At 46.1% G+C, this 19,974-nt stretch overlaps 1 protein-coding gene across 8 annotated transcripts in view; it reads left to right on the top strand.

Moving 5' to 3' along the window:
• RBFOX2 (RNA binding fox-1 homolog 2) overlaps positions 1-19,974 on the top strand; it is a 252,771-nt gene that overhangs the window by 66,989 nt on the left and 165,808 nt on the right. For all 8 annotated transcript variants that reach the window (XM_040985307.1, XM_040985298.1, XM_040985316.1 and 5 more), the window contains exon 2: positions 8,063-8,113. In XM_040985307.1, the coding sequence (XP_040841241.1) occupies positions 8,063-8,113 (51 nt within the window). The remainder of the gene's footprint in view (positions 1-8,062; positions 8,114-19,974) is intronic.

Here is a 19,974-nt window from a genome sequence, read left to right as displayed (position 1 = left end):
AATCTCCATTTTTTTTTTTAAGATTGATTTATTTGTAAGGCAGAGCAACAGAGAGAAAAGGAAGCGGAAGATCTGTTTTCCATCTGCTGGTTCAGTGCCTACATGGCTGCCACAGGCAGGGTTGGGTCAGGCTCAAGACGGGAAGCAGGAACTGCACCTTGTTTCCATGGGGTTGGCAGGAGCCCAAGTGCTTGGGCTGGTGTCGGCTGCCTTCCCAGGTGCATTAGCGGGAAGCTGATTTGTAAATGGAGTAACCAGGATTCAAACCAGCACTCTGATAATGAGATACCTGTATTACAGGTGGAGGCTTAACTTGCTGTGCCAGGATGTTCGCTACTTAAAATATGTCTGTTCCAGTCACTGATGATTTTATCTCAAACTACCAATACCCATTAAAGTAATTGCAGAAGTGGTGGTTTTGTTTATTTTTAAAAGATGCTTATTTTGGGCCTAGCACAGTAGCCTAGTGGCTAAAGTCCTTGCCTTGCACATGCTGGGATCCCATATGGGTTCCAGTTCTAGTCCTGGCTGCTCTACTTCCCAACCAGCTCCCTGCCTATGGCCTGGGAAAGCAGTCAAGGATGGCCCAAAGCCTTGGGATCCTGCACCCACATGGGAGATCCAGAAGAAGCTCCTGGCTCCTTGTTTCTGAATGGCTCAGCTTCGGTTGTTGCAGCTGCTTGGGGAGTGAGCCAGTAGATGGATGATCTTTCTCTCTGTATATCTGCCTTTCCAATTGAAATAAATAAATCTTTAAAAATAGCTATTTTACTATTATTGGAAAGGCAGAGCTACAGAGAAAGGAGGAAATGAAGAGATCTCCTATCACTGGTTCACTCTCCCAAATGGCTACAATGGCTGGGATGGACTGGGCTGAAGCCGGGAGCTTGTTCGGGTCCCCCACATGAGTGCAGGGGCCCAAGCCCGTAAGCCATCCTGTGCTGCTTTCCCAGGCCATTAGCAGGCAGCTGAATCAGGCAGCAATTACTGTCCTTTTTCTGTTAATTTGCCTTGTCTGTATATTTTACATAGTCATACAGTATTTGCCATTGTGTCTGTGTTCTTAATATAATCCACTGGTATGTCCTACAACATGAGAGAACTTTGATGGCATAATCCGTATTATAGCTGAATAATATTCTTTTGTGTGTGCTCATCTGTTGATGGATGTTTGGGTTCTTCGCATCTTTTGACTGTTGTGCATAGTGCTGCTGCTGACCTGTGCCTACAGGTGTTGCAGCCCTAGTGTTTGAGTTCTTGAGGGTGTATACTTAGGGTGGAATTGTTAGAATTGGAGTAGCACTGTTTACCTACCCGAGGAATTGCCATGACTGTTGTTGATAGCGGCCGCTCCATTTTATTCCCTTACCAGCAGTGTACGGGGCTGCTGGCCAATTTATTTTTTAATGAGAAACACACTAAGACAGGGAAAATATGTGTAGCCTTTGAGTTTATTAGAGCTTTGTATCTCAGGTTTTGCCTGATGGACTTATTAAATATTTATTTAGCATCACTTCAGTACTAAGAAGGAAATTTTGCTCAGGGAAATGTATCTAGCCTATTTTAAGTGGAGAACAGACTAGTAGACCTGAGCAGCTGAGAGGTGAAAGGGTGGTTTATGTACACTGCACACTTCCTGGAGAGGGAAGGCACTGTTGGTTTTTGTCCTCATCATTTAGCAGTGATTGGCACACTATGGGTGTTTTGGGGACCCTTGGGACTTCACAGTCAGAGGTTCACTGGAATTTATAGAACTTGCTCGTTGGTGGTTATGGCTGTGTGCTCTGATAGTGGGAGGACACAGAGTCAGCAAAGGGAAAAGGTGCCTGGGGTGACGTCCGGGGGAGCGCTTTCCCACTAGGAGTTACTTGTGGTATGTTGGGTCCTCAGCAGCAAGTGTGACCGTTTTGTCCACAGGGAGGCTCATTAGGAACTGTGCTGAGCCTCACAGGCAGCCTGTCCTTAGCGCCTGCTGCATGCCAGGCTATGCGCTGTGTTACCCGGTAAGAGCCACCTGCCCTGTTCAGTTCTGCAAGTAGAACCCTCCCAAATCTGTGTTCCCAGGCACCAGTCTGGTTGTTAGGGCAATTCTTTGCTTTTTAAAAAGGTGTTTGCTTTTCGATGAACTTTGTTGGTGTTGTGTTTTTTTAAAATATACTTACTTTATTTGAAATTTGAAAGGGAGAGTGAGGGGAAGAGGATACTGTTTATCTGCTGAGTCACTCTGAGTTGGCCTCTGAAGCTAGTCCAGGTTAACACCAGGAGCCAGAAATTCCATCCAGATCTCCCACGGGGATGACAGGGGCCCAAGCACTCGAGCCATCATCTTTTGCCTTCTGTATGCATTTCCCAGGAACCGAGTCAGAAATGCAGGTGGGCCAGGACTCGACCATTGATTGCACGTGTCATGGTGGTACTTTAAACCGTTGCAGTACACAGCTTGCTGCATAGGTTCAGTAGTTTGGGCACATACATGTAAGGTCCTTAAACAGTGTGTTGCTAGGTTCTCTGAAGAAAGACACTGTAGGGCCCTGCATGGTGGCCTAGCAGCCAACGTTAGCCTTGAGCGCTTCGGGATCCCATATGGGCACCTGTTCTAGTCCCGGCAACCCTGCTTCCCATCCAGCTCCCTGCTTGTGGCCTAGGAAAGCAGTCGAGGATGGCTCAAAGCCTTGGAACCCTGCACCCACGTGGGAGACCTGGAGGAATTTCCTGGCTCCTGCTTCAGATTGGCTCAGCTCTAGCCTTTGCAGCCACTTGGGGAATGAATCAACGGACCAAAGATCTTCCTCTCTCTCCTCTTCTCTCTGTTTATCTGACTTTCCAATTAAAAAAAAACTAAATCTTTAAAATGCTGTGCCACAACACCTCCCCCATATGTGTACACACATACACACCCATATATTTGTAAAGATTTGTTTATTGATTTCATAGAGTTACATAGAGAGAGGTAGAGACAGGGAGATCTTCCATCTGCTGATTCATGGCTATGTCAACCAGGGCTGGGCCAGATCAAAGCCGGGAGCCCAGAATCACCTGGGTGCAGGGGCCCAGGCACTTGGGTCATCTTCCAGTGCTTTCCCAGGGCATCAGCAGGGAGCTGGCTTGGAAGTGGAGCTGGGTCTTGAGCCAGAACCCTTGTGGAATGTGCTCTAGGGTACCATGTCACCTCCTGCCCAGTGCTGTAGAGATTTAGCCTAACAGGAGGTGGAAGTTCTGAAATACTGGCTTACAGGGAATTAAGAGAACACTAAAGCATAGGAGATGAAACAGCAGACACAGTGTAAGTATATGTTTGATATATGAGAAAATATCACTAATGTATGATATCTTCTACCCTTTGGGCTAAGATAAAACCAAGAAGAGCCATCCCTTTCAGTATTCTCCTTACACCTCGCTCAGGGGCTTGGACCTAGATCTTACTGGAGAGACCATGCTGTGACTGGCAGAGAAGTAAAGGCTCTCGGTCTCATGCTAGCAAATCTTCCAGAAATTGGCACTCCCGAGGGAGGAGGAAGGCAGTTCATGGGAGTTGTCTTGCCAGAGACACTCTGCTGTATAACAGCGCAGAGAAGGACACTGGCGCGCTGCTGGCTGCTGAGTGCTTTAGGAGCTGGGAGGGAGGCAGATGACCTGTCCTGTGGGAACCTGCTCAACAAGAATGCTGTCACCTGGAAGCAAAGCTTGTCTTCTTACTGTATCTCTTCTGTGCCCTCTAGTGATACAGCTGACACTGTGCATGCTGGCATGTGACGTTACGTGTCGCTTGAGAGGTGATCTGGTTCGCTCTGTCCTTGTCCTTATCCTTGGACCTTGGAATTGATCTACAGTGTCTCTTATCCTTTTTTTTCCTTCTAATTGAAAAGTCAGATTTACAGGGAGAAGGAGAGACAGGGAAAGATGTTCCATCTGCTGGCTCACTCCCCAAGTGGCTACAGTGGCTGGAGCTGAGCCATTCTGAAGCCAGGAACCACAAGCCTTTTTCAGGTCTCCCAAGGCTTTGGGCCATCCTCAACTGCTTTCCCAGTCCACAAGCAGGGAGCTGGATGGGAAGTAGAGCCACCGGGACACAAACTGGCACCAGTATGGGATCCTGGTGCATGCAAAGCGAGGACTTTAGCAGTTAGGCCACGGCGCTGGGCCTAGTGTCCCAGTGTTCCTGACCAGGCACATTTTCCTTAAGAACTGGCTTTAGAGTAAGGAAAAGTGGAAATGGCCATTTGGAAATGTGCCATTTTGTGAGATTTAGGGTTTGTGTAATGAATCCCATGGAATTTATAGTAACGTAGAATATTTCTCAAGTTATTTGCAGCTGGCAAACATGGATGTCAAGTGTCTCCCACTGGCTCTTCAGACAGCTTCATTTCCATTGGCGTTTTGTTGATCATTGCTGAAGACTTACGACCACAATTATAATTCCATAGTGAAATCAGAGATTCTGTGTTGTTAAATCCTCTTAACGCTTCTTTCTCTCTCTCTTTTGAAGCTTTTGTTGTTGCTGGTTTTGGAAGGGCAGGGTTTTGCTGATTCACCCCCCAGTGGCTGCAATGGCTAGAGCTGAGCTGATCAGAAACCATGAACCAGGAGCTTTTTCTGGGTTTTCCATGTGGGTGCAGGATCCCAAGGCTTTGGGCTATCCTTTACTACTTTCCCAGGCTACAAACAGGGAGCTGGAAGAGAAGTGGGAGCATCTAGGACATGAACCAGCATCCATATGGAGTGCTGGCATTTGGATTTGGAAGATTAGCCAGCTGAGACATTGCACTGGTCCCTGTTTGTAAGATGAGGTTTATAAACCTGTCTAACACACTGTAGGGACTAAGATAATATAAAACTGGTTTTATAAGTTGTAAAGCATCATGAAACATTGGCAATACTGATACTCGAAGTGCTACATAAAGTTCACAGCTTGTAAAAACAGCTCTGATGACACATGCCCTGTCAGCCTACTAAAACCTTGCTCTTCCCCTTGAGGTAATCACAGTTAGAAGGTGGCTGTGTGTTCATCTAAGTCTTTTCTGTGCATGTAAAATACCTGTGTTTATACTGTGATGTAAAAATATTATGTTGTATATAAAAATAGCACATTGACATTCTTAGTGATTTGACTTTTAAAACTTTAAGTTTGGACTTTTTAAAAAGATTTTATTTATTTAATTGGAAAGTCAGATTTACAGAGAGAAGGAGAGACAGAGAGGAAGATTTTCTATCTGCTGGTTTAATGTCCAAGAAGCCTCATTGGCTGGCGCTGAGCTGAGCTGAGCTGAGCTGAAGCCGGGAGCTTTTGGGTCTCCCACATTGGTGCTGAACCCAAGGCTTTGGGCCATCCTCTACTGCTTTCCCAGGCCATAAGCAGAGAGCTGGATGGAAAGTGGAACAGGTGGGACACAAACCGGCACCCATTGGGATCCTGGTCATTGCAAGGGGAGAATTTAACTAGTAAGCCGTGTACCTGCCTGAAATTGTGTGGAAGCTGGTAACTTTATTTCCTTATTGTTAATGGAGATTAATGTTCCTTTTGTGTGAATGATTGTCTAGAGTAAATGGAAAGATGTAAAATTATCAGAAGCTATATGTAGTCAATATTTTGGTCAAAAAATTTTTGAGAACTTCTGTTCGAATCCTTTCCTCATTTTTAAGTTGGGTTATTTGTCCTGTTTTTTTTTTTTTTTAAGTTTAATTTGGGCCCTGTGCAGTGGCCTAGTGGCTAAAGTCTCGTCTCGAACACACTGGGATCCCATATGGGCACCGGTTCTTATCCCGGCTTCCCTGCTTCCCATCCAACTCCTTGCTTGTGGCCTGGGAAAGCAGTTGAGGATATCCCTTGAATTACTGCACCCATGTGGGAGACCTGGAGGAAGTTCCTGGCTCCTGGCTTTGGATTGGCGCAGCACCTGCCGTTGTGGTCACTGGGGATTGAATCACTGGATGGAAGGTCTTGCTATCTCTCCTCCTCTCTGTATATCTGACTTGCAATAAAAATAAATCTTTAAAAATTTTAGTTTAAGCAATTTTTATTTTTTATAATGATTACGTGGTTGATCAGGTGAGAAGGATCAAGGTTTAGGGGAAATTGGGTGAACTCATTCTTTACAATTTTGCTATTTCTTCTTGTTGTTTCTGGGGCAAGGGGAGAGGCAAAGGCGTCAGTCACACACGACTTTCCAAATGTCCCAGTACCCAGGGATGGGGAACTGCCCCCTCATATTAAGCCAGGGTCCCAGTGTGTACATATTGTCCTTTTTTTGTTGAGTAAGAATTTTTATTTTTTGGTTATCATCTATTATATGAAAATGTTTTCTCCTATTTTGTGGGGATTGTCTTTATTTATGATGTTCTTCAAAGTACAAAGTTTTTTAATTTTAATGTTGCCTAACTGAATTACTTTCCTTTGTTACTTGCAATTCTGGTGTGACCTTAAAGAAATGTTTTCTCAGCCAAAAGTATTGAAGATTTACTCCTATTTTTTAAAAAGAAATTTTGTAGATTTGGTTAAAGTAAATTTTGAGTTAATGGTCTATATGATATGATGTAGGGGCCCAGTTTCATTCTTTTGCATATATACATTCTCCTGTCCCAGTGCCATATGTTGAAAAGACTTTTCTTCCCCCATTGACTTTTCTTGGCACCTTTTCCAAAAAGTTGGCTGGCTGTCACTTGTAAGGCTTCATTTCTGGGCCATTCAATTTCTGGCTTTTTATCCCCATTTGTTTTAATTACACCGGTAGTGGGTGCTCATCATGTGTTAGACACTGTACCAGTTCTCAGGGAAGGTACAGCACAGGGTCTGGGCAGTAAGCCTGAGCTACTTGCAATCTGAATTTCACACTTTGATGAGAGCATGTTCTGAAAAGCTCAGAGGAATGAATAAAGTTATTTCTTGAGTAGTTGTGTTGAGTGGTGTGTTGAGCACTTTGAAATTACAAAGACACCTATGTTCTCATTCACTCTTTTGTAGCCACATGTATTGCCTCTCGTTTAAAATTTCCTTAGAAATCAGGGTCTTTATTTCATTCATCGTTTTTAAAGAGTTATTATTTTTATGAGAGAGAGGGGTAGAGAGAGAGAGAAGAGACAGACAGCAAGACCTTCATTTTGCTGACTCAATCCTCGCATGGCTTCAATGGGCAGAGCTGGTCTATAGCTGGGAATCAGGAGTTTCCTCTGGGTCCCCCTGCAGGTGCAGATGCAGGGGCCCAAGGCCTTGAGCCATCCTTCACTGCTTTTTCAGAGCAGAAACAGGGAGCTGGGTGAGATGTGGAGCAGCTAGGACTCCAAGTGGCACCCATAGGAGATGCCGGTGTGCAGGGGGAGGTTTAGCTCATTAGACCATCATGCCAGGGCACCTTATTCATGTCTCCATCAGTCATCCAACAGTACTTTGGAATTCTTACTATTTGGCCAAGGACCACTGGTGTGTACGAGATCTGCCACTGAGAGGAGACCCAGTAGAGAAGCTTGGGGAACTCGTTTGTCAGGGTGCAGTCCCTGCAGGTGAGTGACATAAAAGATGAGACTAGCATTAAGGCATAGGAGGTAAAGCCACAACCTACCATGCCAGCTATGGATTTTCAATGCTGGTTCAAGTCCTGGCAGCTCCACTTCTGATCTGGCTCCATGCTGATGTGCCTGGGAAAGCAGCTGAAGATAGCCCAAGCATTTGGGTCCCTCCACACCCACATGGGAGACTCAGATGAAGCTCCTGGCTTCAGCCTGGCCCAGCCCTGGATGCTGCAGCCATTTGGGAGATGAACCAGCAGATGAAAATCTGTCTGTCCCTTCTTTCCTCTCTCTTGCTGTAACACTGCCTTGCAAATAAATACAACTAAAAAAGCAAAAGAATTGAGGGGGCTGATATGGTGGTAGTGTAGCGGGCAGAGTCACTGTTACTGGCATCCCATATGGGTACTGGTTTGTGTTGTAATTACTGTACTTCCAGTCCCGCTCCCTGTCAGTGGTCTGTGGAATCTGGGGCAGCGAATTATATTTGGCAGTTTGGATGACTTTGGTTATTTTAACATTTCTTTTTCTTCTAAAAGTTTTTTTTCTTTCTTTCTTTTAGAACGAGCCTCTGACCCCGGGTTATCATGGATTCCCAGCGCGGGACAGCCAGGTTGGAACCTACAGTTTATAGCTCTGATGTGTGCATGGTGTGTGTGTGTGTGTGTGTTATGGCAGGAAGTGTTTCCTGATCCTACTGACCCTGCAAGGTAATGTGGGTTGCTTCAGCAGTGTATTTACTTTGAAAGAGATGAATTTAATATGTTTCTTAATCCTGAAAACACTATAACCCTCACTGACGTGTGCCTGTTTAACCGGAAGCCATCGCTGCAGCCCAGGCGCAGGTAGTGTGGTGGGTTTCTTCTCCTGGCTGTGTGATCCTTTGTTAACCTGGCTTTCTGGATGCCTCACCATTTTGAATGCTGGACTTGATTTTCAGCCTCTGCCTCTTCCTGCACAGATTTTCTTTTGAGTCCTTGTAAAAATCTGCAGCAAGAAAATTTCATTCTCCTCCCTGGGGGAATTGAGCCTTATGGTTTTAATCAGGGAAGGCTTGCTTGAGAGAGTGACGTTTCTCTAGCTTTTCTTTGTTCCACTGGAGGTCGGGGCGGGGGAAGGGAAGGAGGCTGGAAAAGGCCCAGGTCTCCTCCCCAGCATCCACAGCATAGTGTCTGCAAGTGTAAAAGAGGCATTTCTGTCTGTTTGCTGTTTGAGGGCTTGAGCAGATGACAGCGAGAGAGAGGGAGGGAGGGAGATATTGAGAGGGAGGGGTTCATGCTGCCTTTTAGAGCAGTGGTGTGGTTGGAGGAACTAGGCCCTGAGTGGATTGTGTCCCTTTGTTGTTTGAGATGGTGATGTTCTTTGCGCGAGTTGGAAGGGGAGCTCCTGGGAGTATCTTGGATGACTGTCCACACTTCCTTGTAGGATTGTTTAAAAGAAAAAACTCGAAACTCCTAGGCTTGTCCAGGGAATCTGAGTCATTACAGTACCAAACAAAGGACTGACATAGCTCCCCTGTTGAAAAGCTACTTGAATTTCACCAAAGCTCCTGGAGCTGGTCTTAAAAACCAGGATGGCCCATGATCAACTGACCTATTTGGTGTCCATCCAGATCAGAGAGTATTTGTCCAGTGTTTAGGTTTTCTGTGCCAGACTGGCACCAGACTGACTCTAGGTAGGGTGCAGGTGGAATGATCACTGTTGGAGCATGGCAGGCGTGGCCATCAGCCCATGGCTGGAGAGGGTTAGTTTGTTTCTCTTTCTGATTTGGGGTGTCCTGGGGCTTCTGTAAGCTGTGAACTTAAAGCCCTTTGACAGTAGTTTTTATATCCTGGCCGTATGTCAGATGCAATGCTGAAGGCCTGAGATGGGCTGCCAGTGGTTCTGAGGGAGCAGGCCTCAGAATGGCCCGGCCGCTTAGCTGATGGTAATTCCCACAGGTGAGCCTGTTGTGCAGCGAAGGCGGGGCAGGGTAGCACTGTAAGCTGTGTGAATGGAAGTGACATTGTCTTTAGTTTGGCCTGTGCTTTTCACCTAGGGCTTGTGTGTTAAGGAACATGGCCAGGCTTTAGTCTAGGCTTGTGCAGAAATGCAAATGTTTCATTGCTTATAAAATGTGTTTATTTTGGATGTAGGAAGGTAGAGTTTGTTGATGCGAAGTATGGAAATAGACTCAATGAGTTGAAAAGGATTCAAAAGGGTACCGTATAATGCTGTGTTCTTCTTGTGAGGATTACAGATGAATGGAGAGCTCAGCCAAAAGAGTTAATAGGAGTTTGTTAAAGCACAAAAAAGTAGTCTGTGCTTAGAACTACTTTGCTTTCCCTTTGGTAGCAGCAGGGCCCCACTTCCGTAACCTGCACACTCATTGCACACACCCTGGGCTGCAGGCTGCAGTAGGCCCTGTGCTGTGGCTTACAGCTGCTAATGTACTCTGGAGCACGTTCTGATGGTGACAGGTTTTAGTTTATTTTCTCCGGTTTTGTTTTATACTCTGGCTGAATTTTTGAATTAGAGATCTCAGAGTAGTGCAAACTGGCAGATATTGAATGGCTGCTTGTTGTGTTTGATGAGTACAGAATCCAAATGAGTACTGCTAATTAATGCGCCTAACCTTGTGAACTCTCACTTTGTGCTTGGAGATTTGGGAGGCATCTGTCAGTGAGAAACATTGCTCGCTGAGCAGCCGGGGCTGGGTGGAAACTGAACTCGTGGCCTTAACATCTCCCCAGTGTGTGGAGATGTGCTTTGGCACTTCCGGGAGCTGGGGAGTGACTGCAGGTGAATTTTAATCATGTGCCTTAGTTTACTCTGCTTGTTTTCCTGCTGTCACCGGCTAACTAGATAAGGACTGTCTGCAGATGGGACTTTGGTCAGGTACTATTTATTGGTAAGTTTAAAGGAAGTGAAAATTACAATCTGAGGAGCCTTTTCATCAGTATCTTCTCATCCTTTCATCCAGCTAAAGTAGACGAAGTGAATGTTCCCTTTATGGAGGCCCACAGAGTCCTAGTGGCTTGTTCAGGTAACATTTCCAGCCAGGAGCTGATGGTGGAGGGCCTTTTCCTCTGTCCTGGGGCTGACTGGTTGACACGAGCCAGGTTTAGCTTGCGCTCTGTTCCCTCTTGGACATGTGGTTTCGTCTGCCGCTGGAGAGCATCATAGGCCTCTGGAAGCTCAACCAGGCATTTCGGGCTCAGTAACCCCTGGTGAAGAATTCTGGCAGTCAAGTTCATTACCACCAAATAGACCAGCATTTCACTGTCTTGATGACTCCCACCATGTTGTAGTAGTGCCACCAGCGCACATGTGAATGGAACAACTGAAGAGAAGCAAGGAAACATTTCATTCACCTGCCCCAAGGTTGTGCTTTTTATGCAAGGCTTCCCGGCCTTCTGGCAGTAAGTTCCAGAGCTTTATGGAACAACAATCCATTGCTTTTATAAAGCACTCCAGATATGTGAGTGCATGCCAATGTGGGCTCTCTGGACAGGGAGGAGGCAAATACCGTTCCAGTTTCATAGGAGTGGAAACTGCCTCAGAAACGCCAACTGTTTCATCCAAGGCCATGCCGGATTTAGGTTGATGATACAGTGTAGTGCTTTACATTCCTGGCTGTTTGTGATTTTTACACATGTTCTTATGTATGTTCTCAGTGTTGATTAAGGCTGGACTGTTTTGTGGGTTTGTAATATTTTATTTTAATTTAATTTCTTGAGAAGATTTATTTTATTTCAAAGAGTGACAGGGAAAGATCTTTTGGTCGTTGATCCTTCCCCAGATCTCTGCAGTGGGCAGTGCTGAGTCAGAGCCAAGTCAAGAAGGAGCCAGGAGCTTCCTCCAGGCCTCCCATGGGGGTGCAGGGACCCAAAGACTCAGGCTTTCTGCATGCCTGTTCCCAGGCTGTTCCCATGGGGCTGGATCAAAAGGAGAGTAGGCAGGATATGAACTAGTGCCTGTGTGGGAGGCGCCATCACAGGCAGTGGTTTTACTCACTATACCACAACTGAAATGGCTCTTGGTAGGGATACAATCAGCTACTGGGGAAAGGAGGACTTTAGGGGTGTGAGAGGACAGTTTTAGGTGGTAAGAATGCCAGAATATTAATTAATTTAAAGGAGCTTATAGCATAATCACATATAGCAAGGACTTAACTTTTTGGTCAGTAGCTTTGCATCTCATTATAGCGAACTCAATTTGGGAAATGGTGGGTGTAAAGGAGTTTAGAGCAAATAAGAAAATACAAATTAGATCATTAGAATAGTCAAACTAAGGAAAGGATGTCCAGCAGTCGAATATTTGCACTAAGTGTTGAATGTGGTGTAGAGGAAGGGGTCCTCAGTGGGTCCTTGAATGAAGGTGCTGTGCTCTGGCTCCTGAATTCTAAGGGATCAGACACTGCCATTCATGTTGGCCTGGAGAGGGAACCATGACTGTGGCTGCTGTTGAGGTGTTGAGTCCACACTGGGACTGGGAATGTTAGGGAATCAGAAAAGCAACCTCAGGGTCGACTTAGCCCCGTTTCCGGAGTGCTGCTGGGCGTGTTCGCTGGGATCTTGACAGCAGCTCTACTGCATAGGTTGGGTTATCTTGTTCCTCTCTCACAGGTTGGAGAACCAGCACTGGGGTTTTCCAAAGAACCTCCAGATTTCACAGGGAGAGTTAGTGGGGCTGTTCAGCCTTGGGAGCTGATATTTTTCTGCTGATGTCTTGGTTGTCTGCTGCTGGTGTGAGGTTATGGAATCTTTGGCCAATGTAACAGGTTTTGAGAAAGTCTTTACGTAACCTGAGGGTTTCCCTTTAGATAACTTGTTTCAAGTTTTTGTTCTAGCTGGATTGTTAGAACCACTTTGGGTCAAGTTTATCTTTGCATTTCAAATGTAAAGAAAAAAAATGATGTCATGTTTTTCAAACTGATTGGTTTTGCCAAATGAAATACTTGATGTTCTAAATACTAAGCTGTTTTCCATTCTGTGCTATCCAGAAAACTGTCAGTTGTGACTCATGATTAGCTAAATTGATTTCCTGAATCCGCTAGTGGATTGAACCTGTAGCTTTGAAAAACCATTCTTCTAGTAATTCCTGTCTTTTAGGATCCAGCCTCACACAGTTGACCACTTACCCAGGCCTAAGCTCGCCCAGCCGACGCCCGGTTCGGAAGCAGAGTGTCATCCGTACCGTGTCTCAGGGCTGCAGTGACTTTCCCTTTTGTCCCTCCAGAGTTAAAATTAATTCTGCTTTGCTGCTAAGTTATGTGAAGGGTGAAGCTGCTTTCTTTACTCTGCCTGGGTCTGCTGCCAGCCCATTCGCAGGGCTTTTCAGCTGCCCGCTTCCCTCCTGGGTCTGGTCGGGTCAGGCCTTCTGCAGTGGCGTCTTATCCCCCTCTAGTGGAGGAAGAGCTGGGGAGCACTGCAGCACCCGAGTTGATGCCTGTGAGTACGTAAGCTTTTCTTCCCTAGAAAGACCATTGCATTTCTTCTGTGGCTTGCTGCCATGGGCCTCTATATATGCTTATTGTGCTGTTGTTTAAATGAGTTTTTGGCATTATCCTGTGGCTTCCTATTATTGATAGATGAGAAATAAACAGTTTTAGGGACAATTTTTATTCCAGTAAAGCCATATTTTGAGTTAACTTTACATTCTTTTTAAATATTTTGTATTTTGATAATCTTTACATATTTGATTAGGGCACCAAGGGTCAAGGGCTACAGGAAAGTGGGTAAGACCATTGTTTCCACACTAATATCATCATTTTCCCCCCTGTATCTGGGGTCAGGGGAGAAACAAAGGGAAAAGCTTCACCCAGCCTCCCACCCATCCCAGGTGCCAGATGTGGGGCATGCTCCGAGGGAGTTTCCCAAGCTCCTCCATCAGAACCTCTCCCTGTGCCAGGTCTCGCACGTACCACTGGGTCCATGGGCCAACCCTGCTTAGTCCCACCTCCTGTCCTGATAGGAACAGTGGCCTTTCCTTGCTGGCCTTCAATCCATTCCGGTTCTTACCTGCTTTTGGGGGTTTCATTTGAACTTCATTTCCTTTCTGATTTACTATTTTATAATTTGTATTATTCTAACAATATAAATATAGCCATATGATAAAATCTTATTACTTTATATTATGTTTATTTTTCTCTTGGGTTATTAAATATATACGTGTATGAAATGCAAACAATACCTATAAGAATATGTAAATATGGGCCTGGCGGCATGGCTAGCGGCTAAAGTTCTCGCCTTGGGCGCTCCGGGATCCCATATGGGCGCCGATTCTGGTCCTGGGGGCTCTGCTTCCCATCCAGCTCCCTGCTTGTGGCCTGGGAAGGCAGTTGAGGACGGCCCAAAGCCTTGGGACCCTGCACCCGCGTGGGAGACTTGGAAGGGGTTCCTGATTCCCGGCTTCGAATTGGCATAGCGTTGGCCGTTGTGCTCACTTGGGGAGTGAATCATTGGATGGAAGCTCTTCCTCTCTCTCTCCTCCTCTCTGTATATCTGACTTTGTAATGAAATAAATAAATCTTAAAAAAGAATATGTAAATATGAGTATATATTCGGCAGTGCTTTTTAATAAGTCCTATTGATTTATAATTTCCCTATCATAAAATCCCCCAACTGTACTTATTCAGTAGTTTTTAATATATTTAAAGTCATACCATCATCTGCAGTTGAGTTTTCTTGGAAAGCTTATTTTTACTGATTTGAAAGGCAGAGCATGAATACATACGCATGTCTGTTACATACACATATCAAGAGAGGAGGACAGCGAGGGAAGAGAGCTGCTTTGAGAGCCCGGTGTTGGAACCCCAGGCTGCTGTCTCCCTGGGTTGTGGTGGCAGGAAGCTGGGTGGGACACAGAGGTGGCACTGGATTTCAGGCACTCTAGTTGGAACTGCAGGGATCCCGAGCAGAAGCTTACGCCGCTATGCCATGGCACCTGCCCAGCCCATCCAGCCCCTTTCATTGCATTTCCATCGTCTCCCAGACTTGTCTCAAGTTTTTAAGTCCGTCTCTTCCCAAGCCGTGGGGCACTTCCGGCAGCTGCTCTGCTTCTGCCTCCGTAAATTGTCTTCTCTGAGGAGTTCATGTAAATGGAATTGTGGCATGGCCTGGGGTGACCTGCTTCGTTCGAGCAGGAGTGTGAATCCTCGTACTCTTATCACTGACTGCGTTTCCATAGTCGGGATGTACAGTGCATGTGTGTATCCGTTCGCCAGTCGTTGGGCGTTTGGACCACTCCCAGTTTGGCTCTCAGGAATGATGTGAACATTCACATCCAGGTCTTTGTTGCAAGACATATTTTCATTTCTTTTGGGTAGATTTGTAGGAGGAGGTAAACTCAGGTTGAACTTGGGAGTAAACTGCCAAAGTGCTTGTATCTGGTTTTATCTACTTGTGTGATAACGAGTGCATGTGTAGTGGTTTTAATTTGCTTTTTCTTAGTGGTTAACCATGTACCGTTCCTTCCTGGGCTTACTCACCACGCCTGTGTCTCCTTTGGTTAGAAGGCTGTTCAACTTTTACCCACTTTTTGGGGTTTCATTTGAACTTCATTTCATTTGAATTCTCTATGTAGTCTACATAAAAGATTTTTGTCAGATTTATTATTGGCAAATATCTGGCATTAGTTTTGAGATCCCTCCCTCCTGCTCCATAAAACAGAAGTTGTATTTTTTTCTTTGTTTGCTAAGTTCAGACCAACTCTGAGTAGTTGTTAAGAACAAGGCTCTGAGGGCAGCCCTTTGCCCGTCTCCCCTGGGCAGGCAGCTGCGCCAAGAGCGGGCGGTAGGTCAGTGGTGCCACCTGGCTTGGCAGACACAGCCTTTCCCAGGTGCTTCCAGCAAGCAGGTCTGGGCAAGGAAGCTCTGCTCTAGTGCAGAGGAAGTAGGTTGCTTTGGGATGTCAGCGGGCACATGGGCTCTTTGTTTTCGGAGTTGGGCATACTGTCGCTGCTGTAAGGCCGTGCCCTGCGCATGTCCTCTGTGCACACGCCATCAGCAGCATCCGTTCTGCCACTCCAGGCCCGAGGACTCCGGGCGGGATTTTTCCATCTCCGAATCTCAATGTCTTCATCTGTAAAATAGGAATTAGTTCTGTTGTGAAGTTGTTACAGGGTTAGAGGTAACATGTACATTTGCTGGCCTGTAATGTGATCTGCAATCATTTTTATCGTGTATTTTATGGGAAAGGGGCCTCGGGGAAGCTTTACAAAGAAATGGTTAGTTATTAACACTCTGAATTAAGTCTGTTTTCTCATTTCTCTTTAAGTTGTTGTTCACTGGCAAAATGGCTTTTTGTCTGTAGATGGGAAATTCTAGCTTAAGAATATAGCAATGTGATAGCTCCAAGAAAAATATGTCTCTGGGAGGGAAATGAAATTATGTGCTCAGTTTATTTACTTAGCTCATACTGCTCTTGGCAGCATCAATAGAAAGAGCGAGTCATTTTGGAGGGTTTTGTGACTTGGACAGAGTCGGGGCCACCGTGAGCCAGCTGAGCCAGCCCGCTAAGGCCCTGCAGCCGGGCCTGGCTTCTCCCGTCCTCTCCAGCGCCCTTCCTTCGCCATGTGCTCCTTCTGCTCTTGGTGTCACCTTCCAGACCCTGTGTGTCTGTGTTGAACGTCCATTTCGCCCCAGCTGCTTTTGCTTAAAATGGTTTTGTTTTCCAGCAGAATCCCTAGAGATGCCTGGAAACCACTTAGTCTCCTTGGTGAAAGCTTTCCTAGCTGCGTTCGTGGAGCTCATTTCCTGTGCCTCTAAGGTTCAGCTTGAGAGTGGTTGGAACGTTACTTCCCTTCTCTGAGATTCTATCCTGGAGAATTGGAGTTAAATTTAAAACAGAAACAACTTGGCAGGTCAGGAATGATACTTTTTGATTGTGAAAATAGGTTTCACCATACCTTGCAATCTAGAAAGTCTGCCAGCAACTCTGCGCCTCAGTTGCTTCCTGTTCTTGAAGGGCCTTGGGCTCTCTAATGGGGCTAATTCGGGGTTCTCGGGAGTGCAGACAAGGGGTGCCTCTGTTCTGAGCGGTCCTTTGGGGCTGCAGTGGGTCAGGCCAGCACGCTGTGCTGGAGGCTTTGAGCTGTGGGCTTCAGTCGCCTCCTTGTTTTGTGCCTTTGAGTTCTTCCCCACCTTTACCTCTTGCTGCCGTGAATGTTGGTGGACACCTGGCCCGGTTGCTTAAGTGTTTTACAAATGAATGGGATTGTAATTTCCTGGCTTGGCTTCTTGGAAACTGATCCAATACTCTGTGTACAGGCAGTTTCTCCATATGACAGCAGGCAGTTGCTCTAATGAGAGGTGTGGGAAGGGTCGGGGGAAGGTCAACGTTGTGGTCTATCACGTTAATCTTACACCTGATGTGACCACATCTGATGTGGGTGCCTGTTTGTGTCCTAGCTGCTACACTTATGATCCAGCTCCCGGTTTGGAAAGCAGTGGAGCTGGCCCATGGCCTTGGGTCCCTGGACCTACAAGGGAGATTTGGAAGAAGCCTCTGGCTCTCCCAGCTTTAGACCAGCTGAACTCTGGCCCTTGTGGCCATTTGGGGAGTGAACAGTGGATGGAAGAACTTTTTTTTTCCTGTCTCCTCCTCTATGTAAATTTGCCTTACAAATATAAATAAGTCTTTTAAAAAAATAACATAGCCATACAAAGACACCTCTAAAATGTATTAATTGCTAGGACTTTCTTCTCACAAAGGAAAATTATAGAGTCTCCTCTATTAGCAATTTTCAAGATTGAGAGGATCGTCTGCGGAATTGCTCGCGGCGCCCGGGTTCCTGAGCAGTGCTGGTGTCAGGGCTGCATGGAGCTGCCTTGGCGTCCTTTGTTCTTCAGCAGACATCGGGCGGGATTTAGAACTGAAGCAGCTCCTTTCCTATGAAGTAAGTTAAAGACCTCGACAACATTGTGACAATATTATAGTCACCTGTTTTTGTTACAGATTAACTAGTTCTTAGTGGCATTAATTGCATTGTGTTATACTGAGCTGATTTATTTAGTTTATTAGAGAGATAGAAAATAGAACAAATGACTAAAGATCTTAAGTCATGTCAGTTAGTGCCTGGCACAGTAGCCTAGTAGCTGAATCTTACCTGGCATGCCCTGGGATCCTGTATGGATTCGGGTTCGTGTTCTAATTGCTCTACTTCCCTTCCAGCTCCCTGCTTGTGGCCTGGGGAAGCAGTAGAGGATGACCCAAGGCCCTGGGACCCTGCACTCGTGTGGGAGACCTGGAGGAAGCTCTTGGCTCCTGGTTTTGAATTGACTCAGCTCCAGCCATTGCCTCCACTCGGGGACTGAGCCAGCAGATGGAAGTTCTTTGTCTCTCCTCTAAATCTGACTTACCAGTAAAAATAAATAAATCTTAAAGTAATATTAGAGAAAAGATACCGTGTTAGCAATTTTGATACACAGAAGGGAATTTCAGCAGTTTCCATGTAAGCGTACATTTAAACAGAAGCACTGCTCTGATCCTGTTAGTCTCATCACTCCGTTGAGTAATTTCATAAAATATTATTTGAGAGGCAAGTGTGCGCATGCACACCCCACATAGAGAAGGAGATTGTGATCTCCCAGCTGCCAGTTCATTCTCCAGCAGGAGCTAGACTGACCCAGAGCCACTCGCCAGGAGATTCCTGCAGGTCTCCAGCTGGAGCTAGACTGATCCAGAGCCACTCGCCAGGAGATTCCTGCAGGTCTCCAGCTGGAGCTAGGCTGATCCAGAGCCACTCGCCAGGAGATTCCTGCAGGTCTCCCACATGGGTACAGTGGCCCAAGCAGATGGGCCGTCCTCCGCTACCTTGTCAGGTTATTAGCTGGAAGCTGAATTGGAAGTGGAACAGCCAGGACTTTAACCATCACCCCTATGGGATGCTGGGGCTGCAGAGGGAGGCTTAGCTTGCTGTGCCTTGGCTGCAGCCCCAGTAAGGCCATTCCTTAAATACTTCAGGTATGACTGCTGCATAAAGTCTTATGTGAGGCACAGGCAGTGTCACCTGCATTGCACACTGTCCACTGTGTAGCGTTGCCTTATGGCCACACATTATGTTCTGGGAGAAAGGTGTGATGGCCATACAGTTCTTGAGACCAAGAGCCTTATCATGCTTCATCCTTCTTTGTGTCTAGTAAGAACTTGAAAAAGGAATAAATTAAAAAATAAGCCCGGGCCCAGTGTGGTGGCCTAGCAGCTAAAGTCCTCACCTTGAACATGCTGAGATCCCGTATGGGCATTGGTTCTAATCCCAGATGCTCCACTTCCTATCCAGCTCCCTGTTTGTAGCCTGGGAAAACAGTCAAGGATGTCCCCAAGCCTTGGGACCCTGAACTCGTGTGGGAGACCTGGAGGGGGTTCCTGGCTTCGAATTGGCGCAGCTCCGGCCGTTGCAGCTGCTTGGGGAGTGAATCAACGGACAGAAGATCTTCCTCTCTGTCTCTCCTCCTCTCTGTGTATCTGGCTTTCCAATAAAAATAAATAACTCTTAAAAAAAATAAGCCCATCTCCAGCCTTCTTGAAATACAGGCTACGCTGTTGGAGTCTTTTCTTATGGATAGTGGGGAAAACTTTAGTCTGACTTTCACTCGATTTTCATTTGCCTTGCCAGAGCGATATGAAAAATTAATACTTAAGAAGCTAGATATCTGATCTTCAACAAGAGAGTGCCTCTTACAAGTTTAATGAGCTTGGTCAAGTGGATATTAAATGTAAATCTGTCGTTTTATGGAGCCAAGGAAGGCTCTTAAAACACTCAATAAATATCCTTATTGAATTAGTAGTCCTGCCTTGGGTAGCCGCTGTATCAGGGTCTCATTCTTCCTGCTCAGGGCCTGCGCTCTGCACTCTCACCAGCTTGGAGCATCCTGTGGGTCAGAGAATGGCCTAAGGTAAAGTTACATCTGGTTTCTGAACTCTTGCTATTGGCTAAGGACATTTTATACATGACTTTAGGCTTGGCGAACGGCTGACCGGCTGGGTTTGTCCCTGCCCAGGCAGCTGCAGGTGGGACCTGTGTATCTAGTTCTATAGATCTAGAGCAGACTGATTTATTTTATTTTTAAAACATTTATTTCTTTTTATTGGAAAGTTAGATATACAGAGAGGAGAGACAGAGTGAAAGATCTTCCTTCCACTGATTCACTTCCCAAGTGGCTGCAATGACCAAAGCTGAGCTGATCTGCAGCCAGGAACCAGGAGCTCCTTCCGGAGCCCCTTCCAGGTCTCGTATGTGGGCACAGGGTCCCAAAGCTTGGACCATCCTCGACTGCTTTCCCAGGTCACAAGCAGGGAGCTGGATGGGAAGTAGAGCAACTGGGACACAAACTGGTGCCCATAAGGGATCCTGGCACATGAAAGGTGAAGACTTTAGCCACTAGGCTACTGCGCTGGGCTATACTAATTTTTAAGGTGATTATTTTACATGTATGTTATCAATAAGCAAATTACCCTGAGAGCAAGAGTTCCCCAACCCTGCTTAAGAGGT

The sequence above is a fragment of the Ochotona curzoniae genome, unplaced genomic scaffold, assembly GCF_017591425.1.
Source record: "Ochotona curzoniae isolate NIBS_2020 unplaced genomic scaffold, NIBS_Ocur_1.0 contig_1014, whole genome shotgun sequence".
NCBI classification, from domain to species: domain Eukaryota; kingdom Metazoa; phylum Chordata; class Mammalia; order Lagomorpha; family Ochotonidae; genus Ochotona; species Ochotona curzoniae.
Note: the sequence above shows the minus strand (reverse complement) of the source record. Positions and strands in the feature narration are given on the sequence as shown.